Raw genomic sequence first — 22,195 nt, 5'->3', positions numbered from 1 at the left:
GGTCAGGGCTCTGTGCAGGACACTCGCTCGAGTTCTTCCACTCCGAGTTTGGTAAACCATGTCTTCATGGACCTCACTTTGTGCACATGCTGAAACAGGTTTGGGCCTCTTAGTTGCAGTGAAGTGAAATCTTAATACTACAGCATACAAAGTCATGTTAAACAATTGTGTGCTTCCAAATTTGTGGTAACAGTTTAGGGATGAACCACATATAGGTGTGCCAATCAGATGTTCATTAACTTTTGGCCATAAAGTGTGTCTCATTCAACTAATCAGCGCTTCCTGTGTTCAAGTGCGTGTAATAAAAAAGTAAAATGTGCAGGACAGGGAGTGCACCTGCACCAGGGTTTTGATGAGACCATATTTCCAGATGCACTGAGACCTTTTGAATGATACAAATCATTTACAGTCAACATCTTATTCACATGAATCATGTTATGTAATGCATATTGACCTAAGGTGTGTTTAAGGTGATCTCAACACAGAGAGAGAGAAGGGTGTGAGGAGAGAGGAAGAGGGAAGCAATGTAAGGTATGATCTTCTTGTCTCCACCCAACGTGATGCGTTATCTTGGGTGAGGATGCTAATTCTGTGGGACAGAGTTCGACTGTTAATTCCTTTTTGATGCTGTGGTGCTACCATCAAGGGTACAACTTTTGTATCTTAAATGTGTATCCTTCCTGTGGAAAAATGAATAAAACCTACACCACATGCATCTTACCTAGATACACGACACATACTATGGTACATAAAGCTATCATATAGCTATGATGGTTCCACCCTAGCAACAAATAAAGGTTCAGTTTGTTTACTTTATTTCTGACAGTGTGTGGTGTAACTAATAATTCTTTTTTTTTTTTTTTTTTTAGATAGATTTCAACTTACATGTGCAATTCTCTATACACTGCATTTTGCAACTTCCTCTCCCAACCTAACACAGAGAGTGAAAAAGGATTAGCTTCATAAAGTAATTCTTTAGACAACGCAGGGAGGAAAAACCTCAGCGTCTCTCCATCATTCTTGGAGTGAGTGTCTCTGCAGAACCCGGATGATGAATCCGGCGTACCTGAGCCTCTTAGGAAATTCCGGACGTCTTCTTTTAAGGTTTCTAGCTTTACCTCCGGCCTGTGTAAACATTCCTGTCATAAATAAAAAGGAGGCATATTTCAGTGAATACGTCTATGTGTTGTACGACTGCTGACAGCTAGCTAGCAATAAACACTGGAGTGATGTAGGTAGTAGCACACAGCGGTCGGTCAGGCTAGGCTAGCCTACTCACTCTGGCTTGTTTCTCCAGCTGAGAGTGTAAATGAGTTCCTCTGAGCCGCTGGACAACTTGAGCGATGGTGACAGATACCTCTGTTCCTTCGTCCATCTTAATACATATTAATCGTCAGAAACGTCAGTGATTAGTTTAGCGTCATTCAGTAGTGCAGCATCTAAAGATGTGAAGCGCCGTATCTTAGCAACTGACGAGCGCACGCGAGGGGAAACAAGGACACCGAAACATGGTTCCTACCTCCAGCGTCTTTCATATACACACTCGTATCATTCAGAATGTAGCTCATTAATTACAACAACAACAATAATAATAAGCCTGTTCGTAGTGGTTAACATGTTCGCCTCACACCTCCAGGGTTGGGGGTTCGATTCCCGCTGCTGTGTGTGTGGAGTTTGCATGTTCTCCCAGTGTTGCGGGGGTTTCCTCCGGGTACTCCGGTTTCTTCCCCCAGTCCAAAGACATGCATGGTAGGCTGATTGGCGTGCCCAAAGTGTCCGTAGTGTATGAATGGGTGTGTGAATGTGTATGTGATTGAGCCCTGTGATGGAGTGTAACCCACAGTGTACCCTATGCTCCCTGGGATAGGCTCCAGGTTCCCCGAGACCCTGGTATAGAAAATGGATGGATGGATGAATAAGCCTGTTCATACTGACACATCATTTCTGTGAAATGAGTTAAAAATGATAAATAATATTTATTAGAAATATTATCAATATTACTTTGTAGGCTTGTCTGTATTCGCCTAATCATCGTTCTCAACCCTGTAAAATAAACCCCAGGCAGTACAGATTTATTTTATGAACGTTATTTAATTGTACAATCATATTTTTGTCTATTTATTGGAGACATAGAGATTTCTATTCCTGAGCGTTCCCCAACAGAGCACAGCAAGTACAAGTTGGCAATATTTATAGGCTATTTTATTTTGAGTTACTGAGGTTTGGATTAAACCCATTCAAATCAAGTGACTATTAAAACAACTATTGTAACTCTGTGATAAATATAATAACGTTTGTAATCATAGGTCATGTTTTCTACCCCTGGAACTACTAAAGTGAAAATCACAGACCTGGCTTTACTTCACACACCTCTCCACTTTTCTACTGTTATACTGTGCCACTTCAACTACAAGATTTACACTATTGTCACGAAAAAGTTTTATACAAATCTGGAAGTATAGTTTAGCCCACTAATGAGCAAGCCAAAGGTGATAGTGGCAAGGAAAAGCTCCCTGAGACAACACGAGGAACAAACCATGACAGAAACTAGACTCATAAGGGAACCTCTTCTGGATGTACACTCTGTGGGCATGTTATAATCCACCTTGTAGCTGCACTCATTGGCCATTTTATCAGATAAGTCTACAACGTATATACTGTAGAGACACGTTGTAGATATACAATTACTGACTGTAGCCCATCTGTTCTTATGCCCTGCTGTACCCCATTTATAACTACAATCTGATTACCACTGACCAGATATTATTTGAGTGCATCATTCTCAGCACCAGCACTGACATATTAGTGATGTTGGCACTGTTAATGTGGCACTGATGTGAATGTACAGCGGTGATTCCATGATTGAGGTGCCATTTGTGTCCCACTGCTATTACATATACAAATATGTATATAAAGTAAACGTAAAAGACAACAACAACCTATGTACAGTTTTGAGATAAATAACTTTAATAAACATTAATAAAAAAAAACCTATTAACAACCCTTAGAAAACAGCCTACTATAACTTCACTTCACCTTGAAATAGGCTATAAGAAGATATTAACATATTTAAAATGTTTATTGTTTTTTACATTAGTGTGTGAATCCATTTAACATCTCATTACTGAAACATTCTTTTCCATGTGTCATCCATTATAATTTATGAAAAATATCCCAAAGCTTTCAATCCTGGTACTGGAACGCATTTACCCTTATGAATAATTGGAATTTTCCATAAGTCAAATGTTTAACAGGAAGTTGTTTAATCCAAATATCCTGAAGCTCATGGGAAGAAGAAAATTGTTGGGTTTTTTTTATTTATATGTTTTTCATTATTTTCAATTATATTATGATATTGACTTACAGGGTCACTTTGAAAGTGTTACCCAAAAAAAATTAGTCATGTCACTTAGGAGTTGAGAACCAGTCCAAAAAATATCTAATGAAGGACTAGAGGACAATTAACACAAATTTGTTCAAGATGAGCTACAGTCTCTAGTTCCATCCAGTAGTTTAAAGCACATGCAAGACCTCAGAAATGACAAAAAAATACTCTGACTAACAAGAGAGAGGTGTGAAAGAGGTATGAAGCATGAAGTGAGTGCACTGGAGCTGCGGCAGGATATAGATGACAGAAAGAAAACAAATGACACCTATTAGCTGGAATCGGATTAATGACGTGTTTTTAAAGAACTTTTCTGTCACTGTCACTGACAAGTTCATTCCTGCTAGTATATTTGACAGAACACTGAGATCTGAGTCCATGCCAAAATGTCACTGGCACTTATTTAAATTATGACACTAATTGTGTTTTTATTCAGTCAGATCAATCTGTTCAGTCTCATGCTGGTTACACTACCCTGTATTAAACTTATCCTTTTTTTAATATTTTGAAACCTTCTTTGTATCAGGGCCGCCGGAGCAACGGGGGTGAGCTGGCATTTGACCCAGGACTTTTCAGACTACCGGGGAGGTGACCCAGCACTTTAGGCAATAACATACAGGCCTGAATCAGTTGAAAGGCCAATCAATTCAGCTGGGGGGGTGGGACATTTCTCCTAAAGGAGATCTCCTATGAGTGATAAAGTGTTAACTGCACTTTGGTGCTCACTACTGCTTAATAAAGGTGTGTTGAGTCAGTAACGCTAACGGTTCAAAATTTTAAGTGACATATGCACATATTTTGTATTCTGAATCCATTACAGGGACATTCCTCAAATTACATCCTTCACATAAAGTAAATAAGGCTTGCTGGGAAAATGTTTAGTGAAACAGACAGTCACAAACAGCCTATCGCAGAACATGAACATGTCTTTGATTTTTAAAACATATTTTAGAATTAGTGTTATCTTCTGACTTTGTTTATCTGACTTTGTGACCCTGGCTCCATAGCAATCAATCAATCTATATATATATTATATAGTTAGTCTGTATGTTTTTTATAGACAAATGACAGATGTGCCTCTTCTAGTACGAGTAGTGGTGCCTCTGCTTTGTAGATATTATTTATTGTAGGGCGTTGAATTAGCATCAGATGTCTGAATCATTGTCTGAACCTTAATGTATTTTTTTGGCAAAAATACTTGAGTGTGTTGTTGCCTCTCAACTCTGTACTCATCTTACAACCAATAACCTCTTTGAACCCCTTCAGTCAGGTTTTCGTAAATTTCACAGCACTGAAACGGCATTGGTCAAAGTCACCAATGACTTGTTGATGGCCTCTGATTCTGGAGCTACCTCACTTCTTATTCTTCTTGACCGTAGAGCCGCCTTCGATACTGTGGATCATGGTCTTTTAATTACCCGCCTTGAAAGTGTTTTTGGTGTGTCCGGGACAGTTTTAAACTGGTTTAAATCCTATTTTACTGACCGTTCCCAGTTTATTTCTATGTGTGGCTTTAGGTCTGACACTTGCTCGGTGCTCACTGGTGTTCCTCAGGGTTCAGTTCTAGGCCCTCTACTCTTCAATATTTATCTATCTCCACTTGGGCATCTGCTGCGATCGCTTGGCCTCCATTATCACTTTTATGCCGACGATACCCAAATCTACATTCACTCTAAATCTGGTGAAAACATTGATGCTTGTTATCTTTCTGACTGTATTTCTGTGATAAAAACATGGATGAACAATAACTTTCTGTGCCTGAACAGCGGGAAAACTGAGGTTATGCTTATAGGTTCCCGTCATCAAATTCGCAAAGCGGCTCCACTGTTTCTGTTTGTTGATGGCTCTGTTTTAGAGACCCAAAGTAAGATGAGGAACCTTGGTGTAATTTTTGAGGCCAGCCTCACTTTTGATTTTTTTGTTCAGGGCACTGTGAAGGCATCCTTTTTTCACCTCAGAAATATAGCCAGACTACGCCCAATGCTAAACTTATCTGTCGCTGAAAAGTTTATTAATTCATTTGTTGTCACACGGCTGGATTACTGTAATGCCATTTTAGCCGGAGTTTCTAAAACCGCAATAAACAAACTGCAATATGTATAGAACTCTGCCGCCCAGATCCTGATGGGAACCAGGAAATGTGACCATATTACTCCTGTTTTGAAGTCCTTACACTGGCTCCCGGTCAGGTTCCGTGTCGATTTCAGATCATGATGTTGACATACAAGGCATTACATGGATTGGCTCCGCAATACTTATCTGGTTTATTAATCCCTTACACCCCAAATCGCAGACTGCACTCCTCACAGTGTAATCTGTTAACTGTTCCACAAACACACCTAAAATCTATGGGTGACAGGGCTTTTTCTGTCTATGCTCCTTCACTTTGGAACTCTCTTCCTCCTGAACTCAGGGAAGCCCAGACTTTTGGCATTTTTAAAGCTCTTCTCAAGACACACTTTTTTAAACTTGCATTCGACTGCTGATGTCTTTTTAGATTGTTTTATAATTATTTTTATTATTAATGTTGTTGTTTTTGTTCTTATTAACTTTTATTTGTTTTATTTTTCTGTGGACTGTGAGTTTATGTACAGCGCTTTGAGAAGCTGCTTTAAAGGTGCTTTATAAAATAAAGTTTATTATTATTATTATTATTATTATTATTATTAATGTCATGTAATATCCGAAAAGGACTAGAAGTACGTTTCCCATCAGCCACTGCTCCATGTCACGTGTCTCTTTCACCTGTTTCACATTTAGCTCATTAACACTGGTGTGTATATATAGTCCGGTTCAGCACTGCACTGTTGTCTTGTGTTATTTACACAGTTCACGTGTATCATGTTACTCTCTGCCTTGTTTCATGTAAGTCTTGTGTGGTATTTTGTTTGCTAAGTTATTAAATATTTCACTGAAATTCTGCAATTGCATCTGCCTCTAAATCAAAATACGTGGCACTTAACTACCTATGCAGCCTCAAACAAGATTTAGGCTAAAACATTCTGATCCTCTGTTTTAGCCTTTTTAAAGTGATTCTTCAGAAACCAGGCTATTCTAGCCTAAAAAAGCTTTTTATTTAAGTATTCAGGATTTTGTATGCTTAGTTGAGACCAGGAAAACATTGATTTATTTATTATTTTTTCAACACGATATTAAAACGATCATGTTTCATAGACTATCTAAGAGCTAATAATATTACAATGATACTGGAAGCATAAAGGGTGGAAACTGTCTAATTAAAAGATTCGTCTGTCAAGGGATCCAATTGGATTTCAAGCTCATTTTCAAATTGCCTCATACAATTTCATTTCATATCATTAGAGCCGCCTGTTAGGAAATGGGTAACAAACACTGCATGCATTTTTGCAATGATCAGCCTTTTAATCTGTTTTATAATTTATACTAATTTTGACATATTTGGCATAGATTTAACCAACACGTGTTTATTGAGTAAACATAAAATCATTTCAACCTTGTGTGAAAACAATTACACAATAATTTTCCACTCTTTGTATGCAGAGTTGTTAATCTAAATATTTATAATGAAAGTATATTACTTAACCACTAAAATAATTAGGTAATACTGTAACTGGCTCAAAGGTAAAACACAAATCTGTACTTTCATTTGTTAATTGTGTCTTCTTCTTTAAGAATACTCTTCCTGGAATAATTTCTGTAATGTATTATGGCTTGGCACTTACAAGCTGGAAGCATTTTTGTTCCATTTTTCCACCTGTCAATTATCTGCGTCTCATTCTCCTGCCCAGGCTCTCATAACAGAGCTGCTTACTAAAATTCCTGCTAGCTTAAAGGGTATCTATATAGTTTGTTATGATTAAGTGTTTTGCAACACATAATGTAATTTTCAACTCATTCTCATGCATTAAAAAATTTTCCTGGCTGATTTCACAAATCATCAGCACTAGCTAGGAAACAGATAGGGAAAACTGCAGGCATTTAGAGAGGCACATTTGGATAATGTATCCTGGGAATGGATATAAGCCTATAACTGTATAATCTACAACCATATTAAATACATTCTTACACTGGGTTAAAAACAATCCAAATTTGGTTTGTTAACAGCTGAGTAAATATTGGAAATAACACATTTTGGGATAAACTAAAATGGGTTGTTTTTCAACCCAAAGGATGGTTTCATATTTAGAAAAATGCTGGGTTAATTTTTATCAGAAATGGGTTAATATTTTCAGAGTTATTTTTACCCTTTGAAAATGTCAAATATACCACATTACAAACAAATATGTCAACATAGTATCTCCTTTATTTATACACAAGAAGGTGTTCAGAAATGTATTGCTAGAGCTGCTAAAGTGGTGTTTATATATAGACTTTGAAGTCAATGACTCAAATAAGTCATATATTTAAGATGAAAACGTCAGATTTTGATCAAAAGAGACGTTTAAAACATAAAAAAAAACTCTGCGTAACCAACTTATGATCCAGTGGGCATTACAAACAAGTAAACCAAAGCTAATTGATTGCGGGGCATTTAATGCCATGTAAACTGGACTGTTATCGCACATTTTTGCTTTTTCTAGTGTACAGTAATGGTTTTATGGATAAATATATTGATACAAACATTGTTTCTTTAAATAAATCTTAGTCTATCCGTGTGAAAACCTCCACCTCCACCTGAGGTGAATTCAAACAGTCTGCACTGAGACTGGCGTAAAGTTGGCTTGATGTTGGAGATTCACAAATTATGTAAATGTAAAAATTGCCATGTATTTCACTACCGAATGGACTCATACACATAATAACATATGATACACTCAAAACATATGCAATAATTTAAAGCTCAATAGCATTGGAGAGAATGACTTACAGTCATAAAACCAACTGTAAAGTCTTCGTGTAGGTGTCAGCTATGATGCACACCTTTTAGATTTTTGATATTTAACCCTACAATGCATGAACCAAAAAACCTACACGAATGTGTAAAGGGGGTCAAAATGACCAGTATTGGAATTAATGGTGTAATTTAATGCGAGCTTTAAATTATGGCATATGTTGTGTATGAGCACATTCAGTAGTGAAATACATGCCAATATTTTACACATGATTTGACATTTTGTTTTAATAATTATCAAAAATCTAAAAGAGGTTTGTTATAGATGACACGTACATGAACACTTGGTGGAAACACAGTTGGTTTTGTGGCTGTAAGTCATTCCCTTCAAATGCTATTGAACTTTAAATTATGGTATATGTTGTGTATGAGCACATTCAGTAGTGAAATACATGACAAATTTTACATATGATTTGATAGTTTATTTGAATAAATATCAAAAATCTAAAAGGTGTGCATTATAGCTGACACCTAGATGAACACTTACAGTTGGTTTTATGACTGTAATTCATTCAAATGCGATTGAATTAGAAATGTCGGGGTGGGGGAGGGGCAGTGGTGCCAATTTGGGGATTTTGTCACAATTTTAGCAACTTTCTCATTGTTGCTGCAACTTCTATTAATGTTTTGCAACAGGAGCTACTTTGACTATGTTTAAATCGTATGTATGTATATATATATATATATATATATATATATATATATATATATATATATATATATATATATATGTATGTATATATATATATATATATATATATATATATATATATATATATATATATATATATATATATATATACAGTGAGGGAAAAAAGTATTTGATCCCCTGCTGATTTTGTATGTTTGCCCACTGACAAAGAAATGATCATTCTATAATTTTAATGGTAGATTTATTTGAACAGTGAGAGACAGAATAACAACAAAAAAATCCAGAAAAACTCATGTCAAAAATGTTATGAATTGATTTGCATTTTAATGAGGGAAATAAGTATTTGACCCCTCTGCAAAACATGACTTAGTACTTGGTGGCAAAACCCTTGTTAGCAATCACAGAGGTCAGACGTTTCTTGTAGTTGGCCACCAGGTTTGCACACATCTCAGGAGGGATTTTGTCCCACTCCTCTTTGCAGATCTTCTAAGTCATTAAGGTTTCGAGGCTGACGTTTGGCAACTCGAACCTTCAGCTCCCTCCACAGATTTTCTATGGGATTAAGGTCTGGAGACTGGCTAGGCCACTCCAGGACCTTAATGTGCTTCTTCTTGAGCCACTCCTTTCTTGCCTTGCCCATGTATTTTGGGTCATTGTCATGCTGGAATATCCATCCACGACCCATTTTCAATGCCCTGGCTGAGGGAAGGAGGTTCTCACCCAAGATTTGACGGTATATGGCCCGGTCCATCGTCCCTTTGATGCGGTGAAGATGTCCTGTCCCCTTAGCAGAAAAACACCCCCAAAGCATAATGTTTCCACCTCCATGTTTGACGGTGGGGATGGTGTTCTTGGGGTCATAGGCAGCATTCCTCCTCCTCCAAACATGGCGAGTTGAGTTGATGCCAAAGAGCTCCATTTTGGTCTCATCTGAGCACAACACTTTCACCCAGTTGTCCTCTGAATCATTCAGATGTTCATTGGCAAACTTCAGACGGGCATGTATATGTGCTTTCTTGAGCAGGGGGACCTTGCGGGCGCTGCAGGATTTCAGTCCTTCACGGCGTAATGTGTTACCAATTGTTTTCTTGGTGACTATGGTCCCAGCTGCCTTGAGATCATTGACAAGATCCTCCCGTGTAGTTCTGGGATGATTCCTCACTGTTCTCATGATCATTGCAACTCCATGAGGTGAGATCTTGCATGGAGCCCCAGGCCGAGGGAGATTGACAGTTCTTTTGTGTTTCTTCCATTTGCGAATAATCGCACCAACTGTTGTCACCTTCTCACCAAGCTGCTTGGCAATGGTCTTGTAGCCCATTCCAGACTTGTGTAGGTCTACAATCTTGTCCCTGACATCCTTGGAGAGCTCTTTGGTCTTGGCCATGGTGGAGAGTTTGGAATCTGATTGATTGATTGCTTCTGTGGACAGGTGTCTTTTATACAGGTAACAAGCTGAGATTAGGAGCACTCCCTTTAAGAGTGTGCTCCTAATCTCAGCTTGTTACCTGTATAAAAGACACCTGGGAGCCAGAAATCTTTCTGATTGAGAGGGGGTCAAATACTTATTTCCCTCATTAAAATGCAAATCAATTTATAACATTTTTGACATGAGTTTTTCTGGATTTTCTTGTTGTTATTCTGTCTCTCACTGTTCAAATAAATCTACCATTAAAATTATAGACTGATCATTTCTTTGTCAGTGGGCAAACGTACAAAATCAGCAGGGGATCAAATACTTTTTTCCCTCACTGTATATATATATATGCGATAAGTTGGGGCAATTAAATACTCGCACTGGTTGGCCACACACGTTCGCGAATTTATTGTCATCATTAGCATCAAGATGGCGGAGAAAAAAAATATGAGCAGCATTTCAGAAATGGTTGGTTGCAAGAACCTGCATTTAAAGACTGGCTTCAGCTTGTTATGGGAAATGCATCAAAAGCTTTTTGCAAATACTGCAAAGTCATACTTAATGCTAAGAAGTCAGATCTAAATAAACATTCACTGACCACCAAGCACATCACAAATGCAAGGCCTTTTTCCAGTCAGAGGCAGGTGCATATGGTCTCATTTGCATCACCTAGAAATCTCTCTGTTGCGGAAACTGAATGCCCCTTAGCACTTTACACTGAACATGGATCAATCAGCAGTGTTGACCACATCAGATTTATGCAGAGCACATTTTAAAGATGCTGCCGCCATCAGATTACACAGGACCAAATGTTCTGCCTTTATTAAAAAATGTGATTGCCCCCCACTTTATCAGTGAACTTGTCGCAGACCTTGGTGAAGGACCTTCAGTCTTTTAATAGACGAATCAAAAGACATTTCATACCATGACAATGGCATTGTGATCTACTGATAATCCCAATGAAGAACTTCTCGGACTGTTTTAGATAATGTAAGCACGCATTTACTTTTTACTATATACAGATATGCTATATGAGTGGGAATTTTTTTTATTATACATATATGCAGAACTGTATGTACTTTGTTTTCATATTTGGTGACTTTTTGTGAAAACTGGAGACTTTTGAGGGTAGTTCTAGAGATTTTCAGAGGGAGGAGTTTAGCAACACTGACACTGGAAACTGTATATAAACCTGTATAGAAACCTGTATAGAAACTGTATAGAAACTGTTTGGAAACTGTATATAAACCTGTATAGAAACCTGCATAGAAACTGTACAGAAACTGTATAGAAACCTGTATATAAACCTGTATAGAAACTGTATATAAACCTGTATAGAAACTGTATATAAACCTGTATATAAACCTGGATAGAAACCTGTATAGAAACTGTATAGAAACCTGTATAGAAACTGTATAGAAACTATAGAAACTGAGGGTATTTTGAAATGCTGTAGTAAACCAGATGGACAAGCCAAAAAAAAAAAAAAACCCTGCAAAGATTAGATTTTACCTTTTTTTTGGGGGGGGGGGGTTATTTAGTATCCCTGCTGTGAAATCCAGCTTAGTCAGATCCACTACCAGCTGTTTAAAAAACGACAACAAAGCTGTCAAGCTGGTAGACTTTTGATAACTTTGATCAGTTATTTTCCAGTTTACTTATTACTCAATGAAATTGATCAGCAAATGTTTGAGAATGTTTGAGATTTTCTAAATGCCAAGCTGTTATTTAGGCTCTGTAACACTGGTCATGGTAATTCAGGAACTGTTTCCTTTCTACCAGCATTTACCAGTTGCTCATGATGGTCTACCGGTTTGGGGTTTTGCTAGCTGCTCAGACCAATGACATTTTTTCCCCTTTTCTTTCTTTTTTTTTCTTTTTTTTTTGTAGATTTAGAGTTTGGATGTAGCCATTCATTGATACATTAATTGCTGTCTGTACCGGAGGCAGTAAAAGTCGAGGTAGATGAGCTTCATGCACAGAGGACTGGGAGGATTTCTTCAGTAAGGCGGGGTCTGTGGTGTCCCGCGTGCGCGCGCTGCTGAAGAGGGGAGATGCCGCTGAACACTACACCTCCACCACGTTCACTTCACTATACTCCTACACCTTCACATGCACATCTCTCTCCTGTGGACACAGCCTTCCTGCTTCGCTAATCCTCGATCAAACCATTTTCTTTATTATTATTATTATTATTATTATTATTATTATTTTGCTTGTAAGAAATGTTTTTGCTGTATTTCTTTTTTAAGAAATAAATGATGCCCTGACCCAGAATAGCTGCTGATGGAGAAATTATGGCACGTCAGCAGTCGCTGTTAGTCTGTTTTCCGTTTTCCAGTCGATGAAAAAGGAAACTGTGGGTTTTTACCCCTTCGAGATCTGGACAGACAAGAACCCAAGACAACATGGAGACATTCACTATACATGACATGCTCATTAACAGCACGGATATTTATAAAATATTGTGTGAATTCGCCTTCAGGAACATATCCGAGTGCGAGAACGCCAGCGACCCGGGGACACACGCGCTAACGCCGGAGCCTAAAGGTACAAATAAAGCTCGTTCTTTACTGTTCTTCACTGTTCAGGAGTCAATTTTGTGCTATAATATCATTTTAATCTTGTGTGTGACATAATCTTATTTCTAACTATGGAAAAGAATTACGCATCCATGTGCGAAATGATCGCGTCACCAAAATTACGCACAAATGTCCATTGCGCGCAATCGCAGGTCCCGAGCTACTGTAAAACTTAGGGATTTTTATATATATATATATATATATGTCAGCTGATTAACTTCTGCTTATATTTATATAGTTTTACACATACATTTATATCGAGATATATATATATATATATATATATATATATATATATATATATATATATATATCGAGATATATATATCGAGATATATATATATATATATATATATATATATATATATATATATATATATATATCGATATAAATGTATGTGTAAAACTATATAAATATAAGCAGAAGTTAATCAGCTGACACGACTCAATGGAATCATTCAAATATAAATCTATTCATAAAATGGCTAACTGAAATAAAATCTGTAACAGTTGTTCCAAATATTACTTGCTGACCAATAAGGTTTCAATAGCCGAGTTATGTGTTTATACTACGCATGGAAATCATTGTTTATTTAATAAATACCCTGCGCTCTTAAAAAAATTATCTAGAACCCTTAAGCATTCTCTGGTTTGTTTCCAGAGTTTCTATACAGGTTTCTATACAGTTTCTATACAGGTTTCTATACAGTTTCCATACAGTTTCTATACAGTTTCTATACAGGTTTCTATACAGTTTCCATACAGTTTCTATACAGGTTTCTATACAGGTTTCTATACAGTTTCTATACAGGTTTCCATACAGTTTCTATACAGGTTTCTATACAGGTTTCCATACAGTTTCTATACAGGTTTCTATACAGTTTCTATACAGTTTCCATACAGTTTCTATACAGGTTTCTATACAGTTTCCATACAGTTTCTATACAGGTTTCTATACAGGTTTATATACAGTTTCCATACAGGTTTCTATACAGGTTTATATACAGGTTATTATACAGTTTCCATACAGTTTCTATACAGGTTTCTATACAGTTTCCATACAGTTTCTATACAGTTTCCATACAGTTTCTATACAGTTTCTATACAGTTTCTATACAGTTTCCATACAGTTTCCATACAATTTCTATACAGGTTTCTATACGGGGTTCTCTAAAAGTTTCTATACAGGTTTCTATATAGGTTTCTATACAGCTTCTATAAAGTTTCTATACAGTTTTCTCAATCAGAGAGGGTTTCAAGTAGAACCAATTAAGCAAGCTAAGAACCCTAACTATAGAAAGAGCCCTTCAGGGTTCATATGTGTTTCTTGGTGTGCAGATAAAAATGATAAACTGTGCGTTTGATTAATAATGCCTTAAAAGAAAGCATATTTGATGAGTAGTGGTGTCAGTACCATATGGCCAGCAGATTTTACAAGCATTGGAGAAGGTTCCAAGTAAAAACCCTTTTATACAAGCCTAAAAAAAGAAAGAAAAAAAGAGCCTTTGAGCAAATGCTTTTCTTTGCATGCGGATAAAATGTGTAATCCCCTACAACAAAACATATGTGATGAGTAATGTATCGTTAGCATATGGCCACCCGATTTTACATGTGTTCATTTAAAACAAGCTTTTATAATTTATTTATTTTCATTGTTTAATTTTTTCACATGCCTGCGTAAAGAGTGCATATATTTAAACGTGGAGGGATGAAGTTGAGAAAACCTTGTGCCTCGTCTGCACCATAATAAACATAAACATAAACCTTCTTCAACAGTTCATATTTGTCCTTTCCCCTGTTTGGAATGACAGATATAAACCAGACGGTGCGGATCATTCTCTACTGTGTGATCTTCCTGCTGAGTGTTCTGGGGAATAGCCTGATCATCGCAGTCCTGGTGAGGAATCGGCGCATGCGAACCGTCACCAACCTCTTCCTGCTCTCTCTGGCAGTCAGTGACCTGATGCTGTGCATGTTCTGCATGCCCTTCACCCTCATTCCCAACCTGATGAAGAACTTCGTCTTCGGCAGCAGCATCTGTAAAGTGGCCACCTACTTCATGGGTAAGTAGCGCTTATGGATGTATTGGACACAGGTGTAATAAAGTATTCTGTATCCTTGGAGTAACTGCAGTGTAGAGTTACAGCAGTTGCTCTGGGAATAGTGGTGTTTGACAGGATGTATGAATCAAAGGTGGATGAAGAGTCTGTGGAAGGAGGAAATCTGCTGTATACAAAGTTTCTTGAGGAGGCCTTTGCACAGATGATGAAATATCTCTGTCATTATGTGTGCTGGCTTAGCAAGTGGAGTTAGAGGGGATTCTCAGGGGTCATAGCTAAGTAATAACAAATGATTGTCCTTTAGTACATTCTGTTCTTGCTCAGCATCTGTGTGGTCAGTTCCGTTCATGAATCTATTGATAAAGATCATGAGAATATATTGGTGAACTGGAAATGCAACACACTTCCGGTTTTGCCAGAACAGACTTGTTTGGAGATCGACAGCTGAACTATACGTACACGTAACAACTATCCTCATGCTTTATATGGTTAGAATACCCTAAAGTAGGATGCTAGCTTATGATAAAGCAGCCTGGATTTACCAGCCACAGTTTTAACCATGTGGGTCTGTCATGGCTGAGAGTTAACAGATCATTTTTTTGATCATTCATAAGAACAACAAGTTAGATCAGAGTCTGGCCAGTCCTGAACTAAGTAATGTCTAACATCAGAGGCTCTTAACATACCGAGTACAGCATATTTTTAACATCAGCTCATATGGTTATTATAACTTGCAGTGAAACACTCTGGTCTAAATATGTTCAGTGTAAAATCTGATCAGTCAGAATGTTTACATGGACAACAATAATCCGATATTAACCCGATTAAGACAATACTCAGATTAAGAATCTACCATGTAACCAGCGATTATTGATTACCTTAATCTGATTAAAGTCATACTCGAAGTAAACACAAATCAAATTAAGACATGTGGAGTATTCCTATTTTAGTCGCATTGTTGACGTGAGTTACAGACATGTAAACACCTTAATTACACTATTAACGTCGTGTGGGAGTTTTCACAGCATTCTGCGACAGGACACGTACACATATGGCAGCGCTCAACCGTTTTACGAAAAACAAGAGAGCACGGCTGCGTCCGAAACCGCGTATTTACCTACTATATAGTAGGCGAGATACAGGCATTTCTGCTACTATATAGTAGGTAGGTATTTGGTTTGGGACGCAGCCCACGGCTTCATGCAGTCGTCTATTTACACGTATAGCAGGATAAATAATTAACTGCACTCGAAGACTTTGTAAAATTAAAAATGAAACACCCAAAACTGTATACGGTCCCATAACGAAGACGAACTGTATGTTGATACGTGCAATTGTGGAGGGAACGTCGGACGGCGTGGCACGGTGACGTAATGACGTGTGCCATTAATCGATCTATGTTCTATAACATGTAAAACAGGAACATATAAGGAATATTCGAAAAGCAACTCACGTAAACACCTTAATCACAATATTGTCTTATTCAGAATCAGGTCAATAATTAGATTACTGCTGTCCATGTAAACATAGTCAATGTTGTTGTATTTATAAATGTTTTGTTTAGCCAGCTTTCCCAATAAAACAGCCTCTCAAATCGTATTCTTGCATTTACTCTCTTGGTGCTAAAGTTCACAAAGTGCATGAGCAGCATACCAGCATATCATTTTTTGTTTGTGTTGATATATTTAACAGTGAGATAGCTATGCTGGTTAAGATGCCTCAGTATTCCCATGCTCACTCACTGAATCTGAAATGAAGCAGGCTCAAATGACGGTGCCATTTCTTTACATTTTTAACACACTCAGGTATCTCAGTAAGCGTGTCCACCTTCAACCTGGTGGCCATCTCTCTGGAGCGCTACAGCGCCATCTGCAATCCACTAACGTCGCGCACATGGCAGACCAAATCTCACGCCGCCAAGGTGATCAGTGCCACATGGCTGCTATCCTTCCTGCTCATGGTGCCGTACCCAATCTCCAGCACGCTCGTGCCCTACCGCCGCACCAACAACAGCACGGGCAACATGTGCCGCCACATCTGGCCCAGCGACATCATCCAGCAGTCATGGTAACATTTACTGACAACTTCAGCGCTGATAGCGCAGGTTCTTGTGGGTTGATCTTGATATGAAGTTACAGAAGCTGCAGCCTCTATGCAGGGATCGTGCTGCTTGTATACTCTTTGTGTTGCAGATATAACATTAGGAACATTATCCTGTAGAAAGTGAAAGCGTATTGGAAAGTATTGATTCGCCGAGCTGTGCAACTTTCTTTTTTCTCAGGTATGTGTTCCTGTTATTGATCCTCATCCTGGTGCCAGGAATTGTGATGATGACAGCATATGGGCTAATCTCTGTCGAGCTGTACAGAGGAATCAAGTTTGAAATGGCTAACAGAAAGGCAAGCCAAGGTAAACATCTCTTTAATACACCCTTAATATACAAGCCTTTATTATACAGACTTTTCCACACCTTTTTTTTTTTTACATATCAGATGTCAAATTAAACTATAAACAATATATATAAGGATAAAATAATTTGAAAATAAAAGATAAGTAAATAAATAAATAAATAAATGCAAAATGGACTCCTAGCATGTTCTGACTGATCCTCACGGAATATGTGATATATTTTACACATTTCCCCCATTATATGTATATGTTAATATGTCATTTTAATGTGTATAATGTATAATAGTATACACTCACTGGGCACTTTATTAGGAACGCTATACTAATACTGGGTAGGGCTGCCCTTTGCTCTCAAAACAGCCTCAATTCTTCGTGACATGGACTCCACAAGATGTTGGAAACATATCTGTGAGATTCTGGTCCATGTTGACATGATTTTTCAGGTGCACTTTCATGCTGTGGATCTCCGACTCTACCTCATCCCAAAGTTCTTCTATTGGATTCAGATCCGGTGACTGGGAAGACCACTGAAGAACACTGAACTCATTGTCATGATCATGAAACCAGTTTGATTTGAAGGGACTCTTGCTACTGTATGTGACCTGGTGCATTATCATGCTGGAAGTAGCCATTAGAAGATGGGTTCTTGTTAACACAAGGTAGACTGGGTTCATGGATTCATGCTGTTGGTGCCAAATTCTGACCCTACCGTCTGTGTGCCTCAGAAATAATCGAGATTCATCAGACCAGGCTACGTTTTTCCAGTCTTAAACTGTCCAGTTTTGGGGAGTCTGTGCCCACTGCAGCCTCAGCTTTAATGCACCATTCTGAGTTAACTCTAGAGACTGTTGTGTGTGGAAATTCCAGGAAATCATCAGTTATAGAAATACACAAACAGCCCATCTGGCATCAACAATCATGCCACAGTCAAAATCACTGAGATCACATTTCCCCCCATTCTGATGGTTGATGTGAACATTACCCGAAGCTGCTGGCCCGTATCTGCGTGATTTAATGCACTGCACTGCTGCCACATGAATGGCTGACTAGATAATTGCAAGAATGCGTAGGCATACCAAGGTTACTATTAAACTCCTCAGTGAGTGTATATAAGTAATCTATCCTACACATTTTCATACACCTGCAGGTGTCATTTCTTTAATACATATAGTTTAATATTACATTTGATATACAGCATGCTATTCACATTGCTTTAACATTAGCAGTGTCATTTTTGTACATTGACATACACATTTTATTTTAGATATCAGTGTGAAACTAGAAATTGAAGTTTTTTTGTAGCCGGGGGTGAAAAGTTAAATTGTTGACAGGTTTTATTGCTAATTGTACCAGAGACTACCATTTTTATTTTTTTGTAGCACCAAATGTTGACTTTGTTTCATTTACTACTGCTCACTGCTCTTTACGTTTTTTTGTTGTTGTTTTTTTTTTAATGTAGAAACATTTCATTTCATTATGTTTGAAGGCATCTTTGCTCTACAGCATTTCTTTGCATGTGCCTAAAACTATTGCACAGTACTGTAGGTTTATTTATTTATTTATTTATTTAAAACAATAAGTCTTTGGCTTTTCTGAAATTAAATGAGACTAAAATTGTATTTGAAGTATATTTTGAAATATTTAACCAAAATTTCACTTAATGATGTTTTAAATATTTTTAGAAACAATCCAACAATCCACCCCCCGAACCCCCAACCCCCAACCCCCAATCCCCAGTATATCTATAAATAAATGTGTAGCATTTTCCAGAAAAGGGCAATAAGGATTTTGATCTCTTTTCTAGTATCCTTATTTTCTATATCCTTATTATAAGTATCCTTATCCTTATCTAGTATCTTTTCTTTGATCTCTTTTCTAGTATTTGCTAAAACCAAGCAATTTTTTTCAAATGATTTAATTTTACTTTTTCAACTGCCAAAAATATAGGCTTGTTTATAATGTGCAATATTAGCGGGTTTTTTGTACATCTCCTGTATGTTTCTCAGAGAGACAGACCAGCACAGGAAGCCTGAAGCCCAGCGAGTGTGACGGCTGCTATCTTCAACCCTCCAAGAAGAAGCGCTCAGATGCGTCCACCAATCAGCAATCGACACTACTTGCTTCCAGCAGCAAACCCAAGCTGAACCGTGTGTACAGCAACAGCCCTACAGCCAACCTGATGGCAAAAAAGCGCGTGATCCGCATGCTGTTGGTCATCGTGGTGCTCTTCTTCCTCTGCTGGACACCCGTGTTTGCGGCAAACGCCTGGCGGGCATTTGACAAGCGCTCAGCTGACCGCCTGCTCTCGGGAGCCCCCATCTCCTTCATCCACCTGCTCTCGTACACCTCAGCATGCGTCAACCCCATCATCTACTGCTTCATGAATAAGCGCTTTCGTCAAGGCATGCTAGCCACCTTCTCCTGCTGCACAGGGCACGTGGATAGAGAGGGCCGGGGCAGTGGGCGCCTCAGTGCCGGAGGAGGAGGAGGAGGCGGCGCACTTGGAACTCTGGGATGCGCTGGAGCAGGAGGGAAGGAGAACACGCAATCCAGCGGGACGCTCACCAGGTTGACGTACAGCAGCGTCCGAGGGTCAGCACAAGCATAGCAGAGTGAAAAGAAGTAGGTTTGTGCTTGTGGGTTCACTCGGAGAACTTTCAGACTGCTGGATTCCTTTCATAATCATCTGTGATGTTTCCTTCAAAGATTTGAAAAATTGGTACGTGAGGAAAAACAGTTGCCTACTTATTTATAATGTTTCTTAAGAGGAGCCTCTTTCTTTGTATTACTCTCAATCCAGGCAGCTCGTTTTCTAACTCCGGACTTTTCCTATGAGTATTAGCTGAAAACGAAACCGCTCACTGATATACGAGACATTAAGTCTGCATGCACTGGTGGGTGAGAATATTCAGAGACTCGTGTTAAAAGTGTTTAAATTCGAAATTCATGTCACTGGTGAGTAAACAGACACATCAAATGGAGCATGACTGTGCATGGCTTGAGAGTCGCTTTAGTCTGCATTAGGCCACTGACTCGTGTACGAGCCTTTAATGAAACACAGGAGTTCCTGGTCCATCTACAATCATACAGACGGAGAGAGAGAGAGAGAGAGAGAGAATGAGAGAGAGCAAGAGAGAGTGAGAGAGAGGGAAAGTGTGAGAGAAAGAGAGGGAGATAGGGGGATAGAGTGTGAGAGAGAGGGAGAGAGAGATGGGGAGAGAGGGAGAGAGTGTGTGAGAGAGAGAGAGAGAGAGAGAGAGAGGGAAAGAGTGTGAGAGAGAGGGAGATGGGGGAGAGAGTGTGAGAGAGATGGAGAGAAAGATAGGGGGACAGAGAGAGAGGGTATGAGAGGGGGAGAGAGAGTGAGAGAGAGAGGTTGTGAGAGAGTGAGAGAGAGAGGGTGTGAGAGAGTGAGAGGGTGTGAGAGAGAGGGAGAGAGAGAGTGAGAGAGGGTGAGAGAGAGAGAGTGAGAGTGAAAGAGAGAGAGGAGAAGAGGTTCATTAAGGAGCTCGTTTATCTGTTCATCAGTACGGTTTTATGCTCTGTGTAGTAGGATGCAGTATTGCACCTTATTGTGTTATGTTATGTGGAGAAAGTTATAATACTTTCCTCAGCTCCAGTGGATGAATAAACTAGATAAGTCTCTGATAAAGTAACTCCATGCCATACTCAGAGAGAGAAAAAAACAATACAGATGATTTCATCCGTGTTCAGGTGTAAAGAGTGCGTATTGCAGCTTTAAACTTTCCAACACTAGCTGTGTTTTTACATTTAGTGGCACACACCGGCTGAAAGGGACTGAGGTTATCCAGATGTTCAGAGAAAACTCACAGCTAATGCTTTCGGACATCGTACAGACCTCCAGCAGAGCCGAACCACGTGCAGTCCTTCAGCATGATGCCAAACAAACATACCCAGAAGTCAGCTTGAAGTTCTGTGTACATGATATTAGCCACATATTAATGACTCCTTTACGGCCATTTTTCAGATTGAGGAGGAAAAAAAAAGAAATCTGTGAATATGTAAATATACGGACTCATCCTGGCAAGCCTGTATACCTCCGTTGCTACAATCTATTGTCACTGCCACACAAATATGTAGAAATGTGTAAATACAGCTTCGGTCAATTTCACTGCTGACGGTCTTTGTTCTGTGTCGATGGAGTACATCAGTAAAAGCACCGCATCCAGAGTGTTTCTCTCCCAAAGGTACACGGGAGATTCTTTATCCAAATACTGGCTGTTCTTTCAACCTGTACAAATTGTACCGTTTATTTGATCTGCCGCCGTTTCTTATCTCCTCATGCGACTTTTCTCACCTGTGAAAAACACGAAAAGCATCAAGCCAAGGCCTGTCACTCACACCTGGGACTTTTCCTCCCAAAGGAAAATGTAGCACTTTGTATGATTTGCGTTTCTCAATGAAATACGTTCGATTTTCTTTGTTCACTAAATGTATGTTTGAAACACACCGCATTACTTCATGCACTCAACACAGTGGAATTGCTCATGTATGGTTCTTCCTGCTGACTGAACGCTGAATATAATAAAAGGTTGATTACACGTAAAGCCTGCCTCGGATATGTTTATCCAGCCCGAGCGTTCGAATACAAGGACCGTGCTTTCAAGATTCGCATATTTTTATTTCTTCCAAGCCAAGAAGACATAGCAGATGGACAGACTGTGTGACTGTGGACAGTTTGATCATGTCCACACCTTTAAAAATAGCCTGACTATAGTGTTAAAAGTGCATTTTATTTTGCAGAACTTCGCTACATTTAGTGAGAGAAAACCGAATTTACAGCCCGATATACAGTCCTT

At 38.6% G+C, this 22,195-nt stretch overlaps 2 protein-coding genes across 2 annotated transcripts in view; one reads left to right on the top strand and one right to left on the bottom strand.

The window, feature by feature from the left end:
- tbc1d19 (TBC1 domain family, member 19) overlaps positions 1-2,054 on the bottom strand; it is a 36,525-nt gene extending 34,471 nt beyond the window's left edge. Inside the window, exons 1-3 of the mRNA XM_053629230.1 lie at positions 1,280-2,054; positions 1,067-1,139; positions 886-931 (exon numbers count right to left, since the gene is read on the bottom strand). Coding sequence (XP_053485205.1) covers positions 886-931; positions 1,067-1,139; positions 1,280-1,375 — 215 coding nt within the window. The 5' untranslated portion in view covers positions 1,376-2,054. The remainder of the gene's footprint in view (positions 1-885; positions 932-1,066; positions 1,140-1,279) is intronic.
- A 9,801-nt stretch (positions 2,055-11,855) lies between these two features.
- Positions 11,856-22,043, top strand: cckar (cholecystokinin A receptor). The gene is made up of 5 exons (XM_053629229.1): positions 11,856-12,874; positions 14,718-14,969; positions 16,772-17,033; positions 17,248-17,375; positions 19,382-22,043. Exons 1-5 carry the CDS (start codon positions 12,733-12,735, stop codon positions 19,981-19,983), a joined length of 1,386 nt encoding a protein of 461 aa, XP_053485204.1. The 5' UTR covers positions 11,856-12,732; the 3' UTR covers positions 19,984-22,043.
- Positions 22,044-22,195: the final 152 nt, after the last annotated feature.

The sequence above is a fragment of the Ictalurus furcatus genome, chromosome 7 (assembly GCF_023375685.1).
Source record: "Ictalurus furcatus strain D&B chromosome 7, Billie_1.0, whole genome shotgun sequence".
NCBI classification, from domain to species: Eukaryota; Metazoa; Chordata; class Actinopteri; order Siluriformes; family Ictaluridae; genus Ictalurus; species Ictalurus furcatus.
The sequence above is the reverse complement of the archived record's forward strand: the minus strand, read 5'-3'. Positions and strand labels throughout refer to the sequence as shown.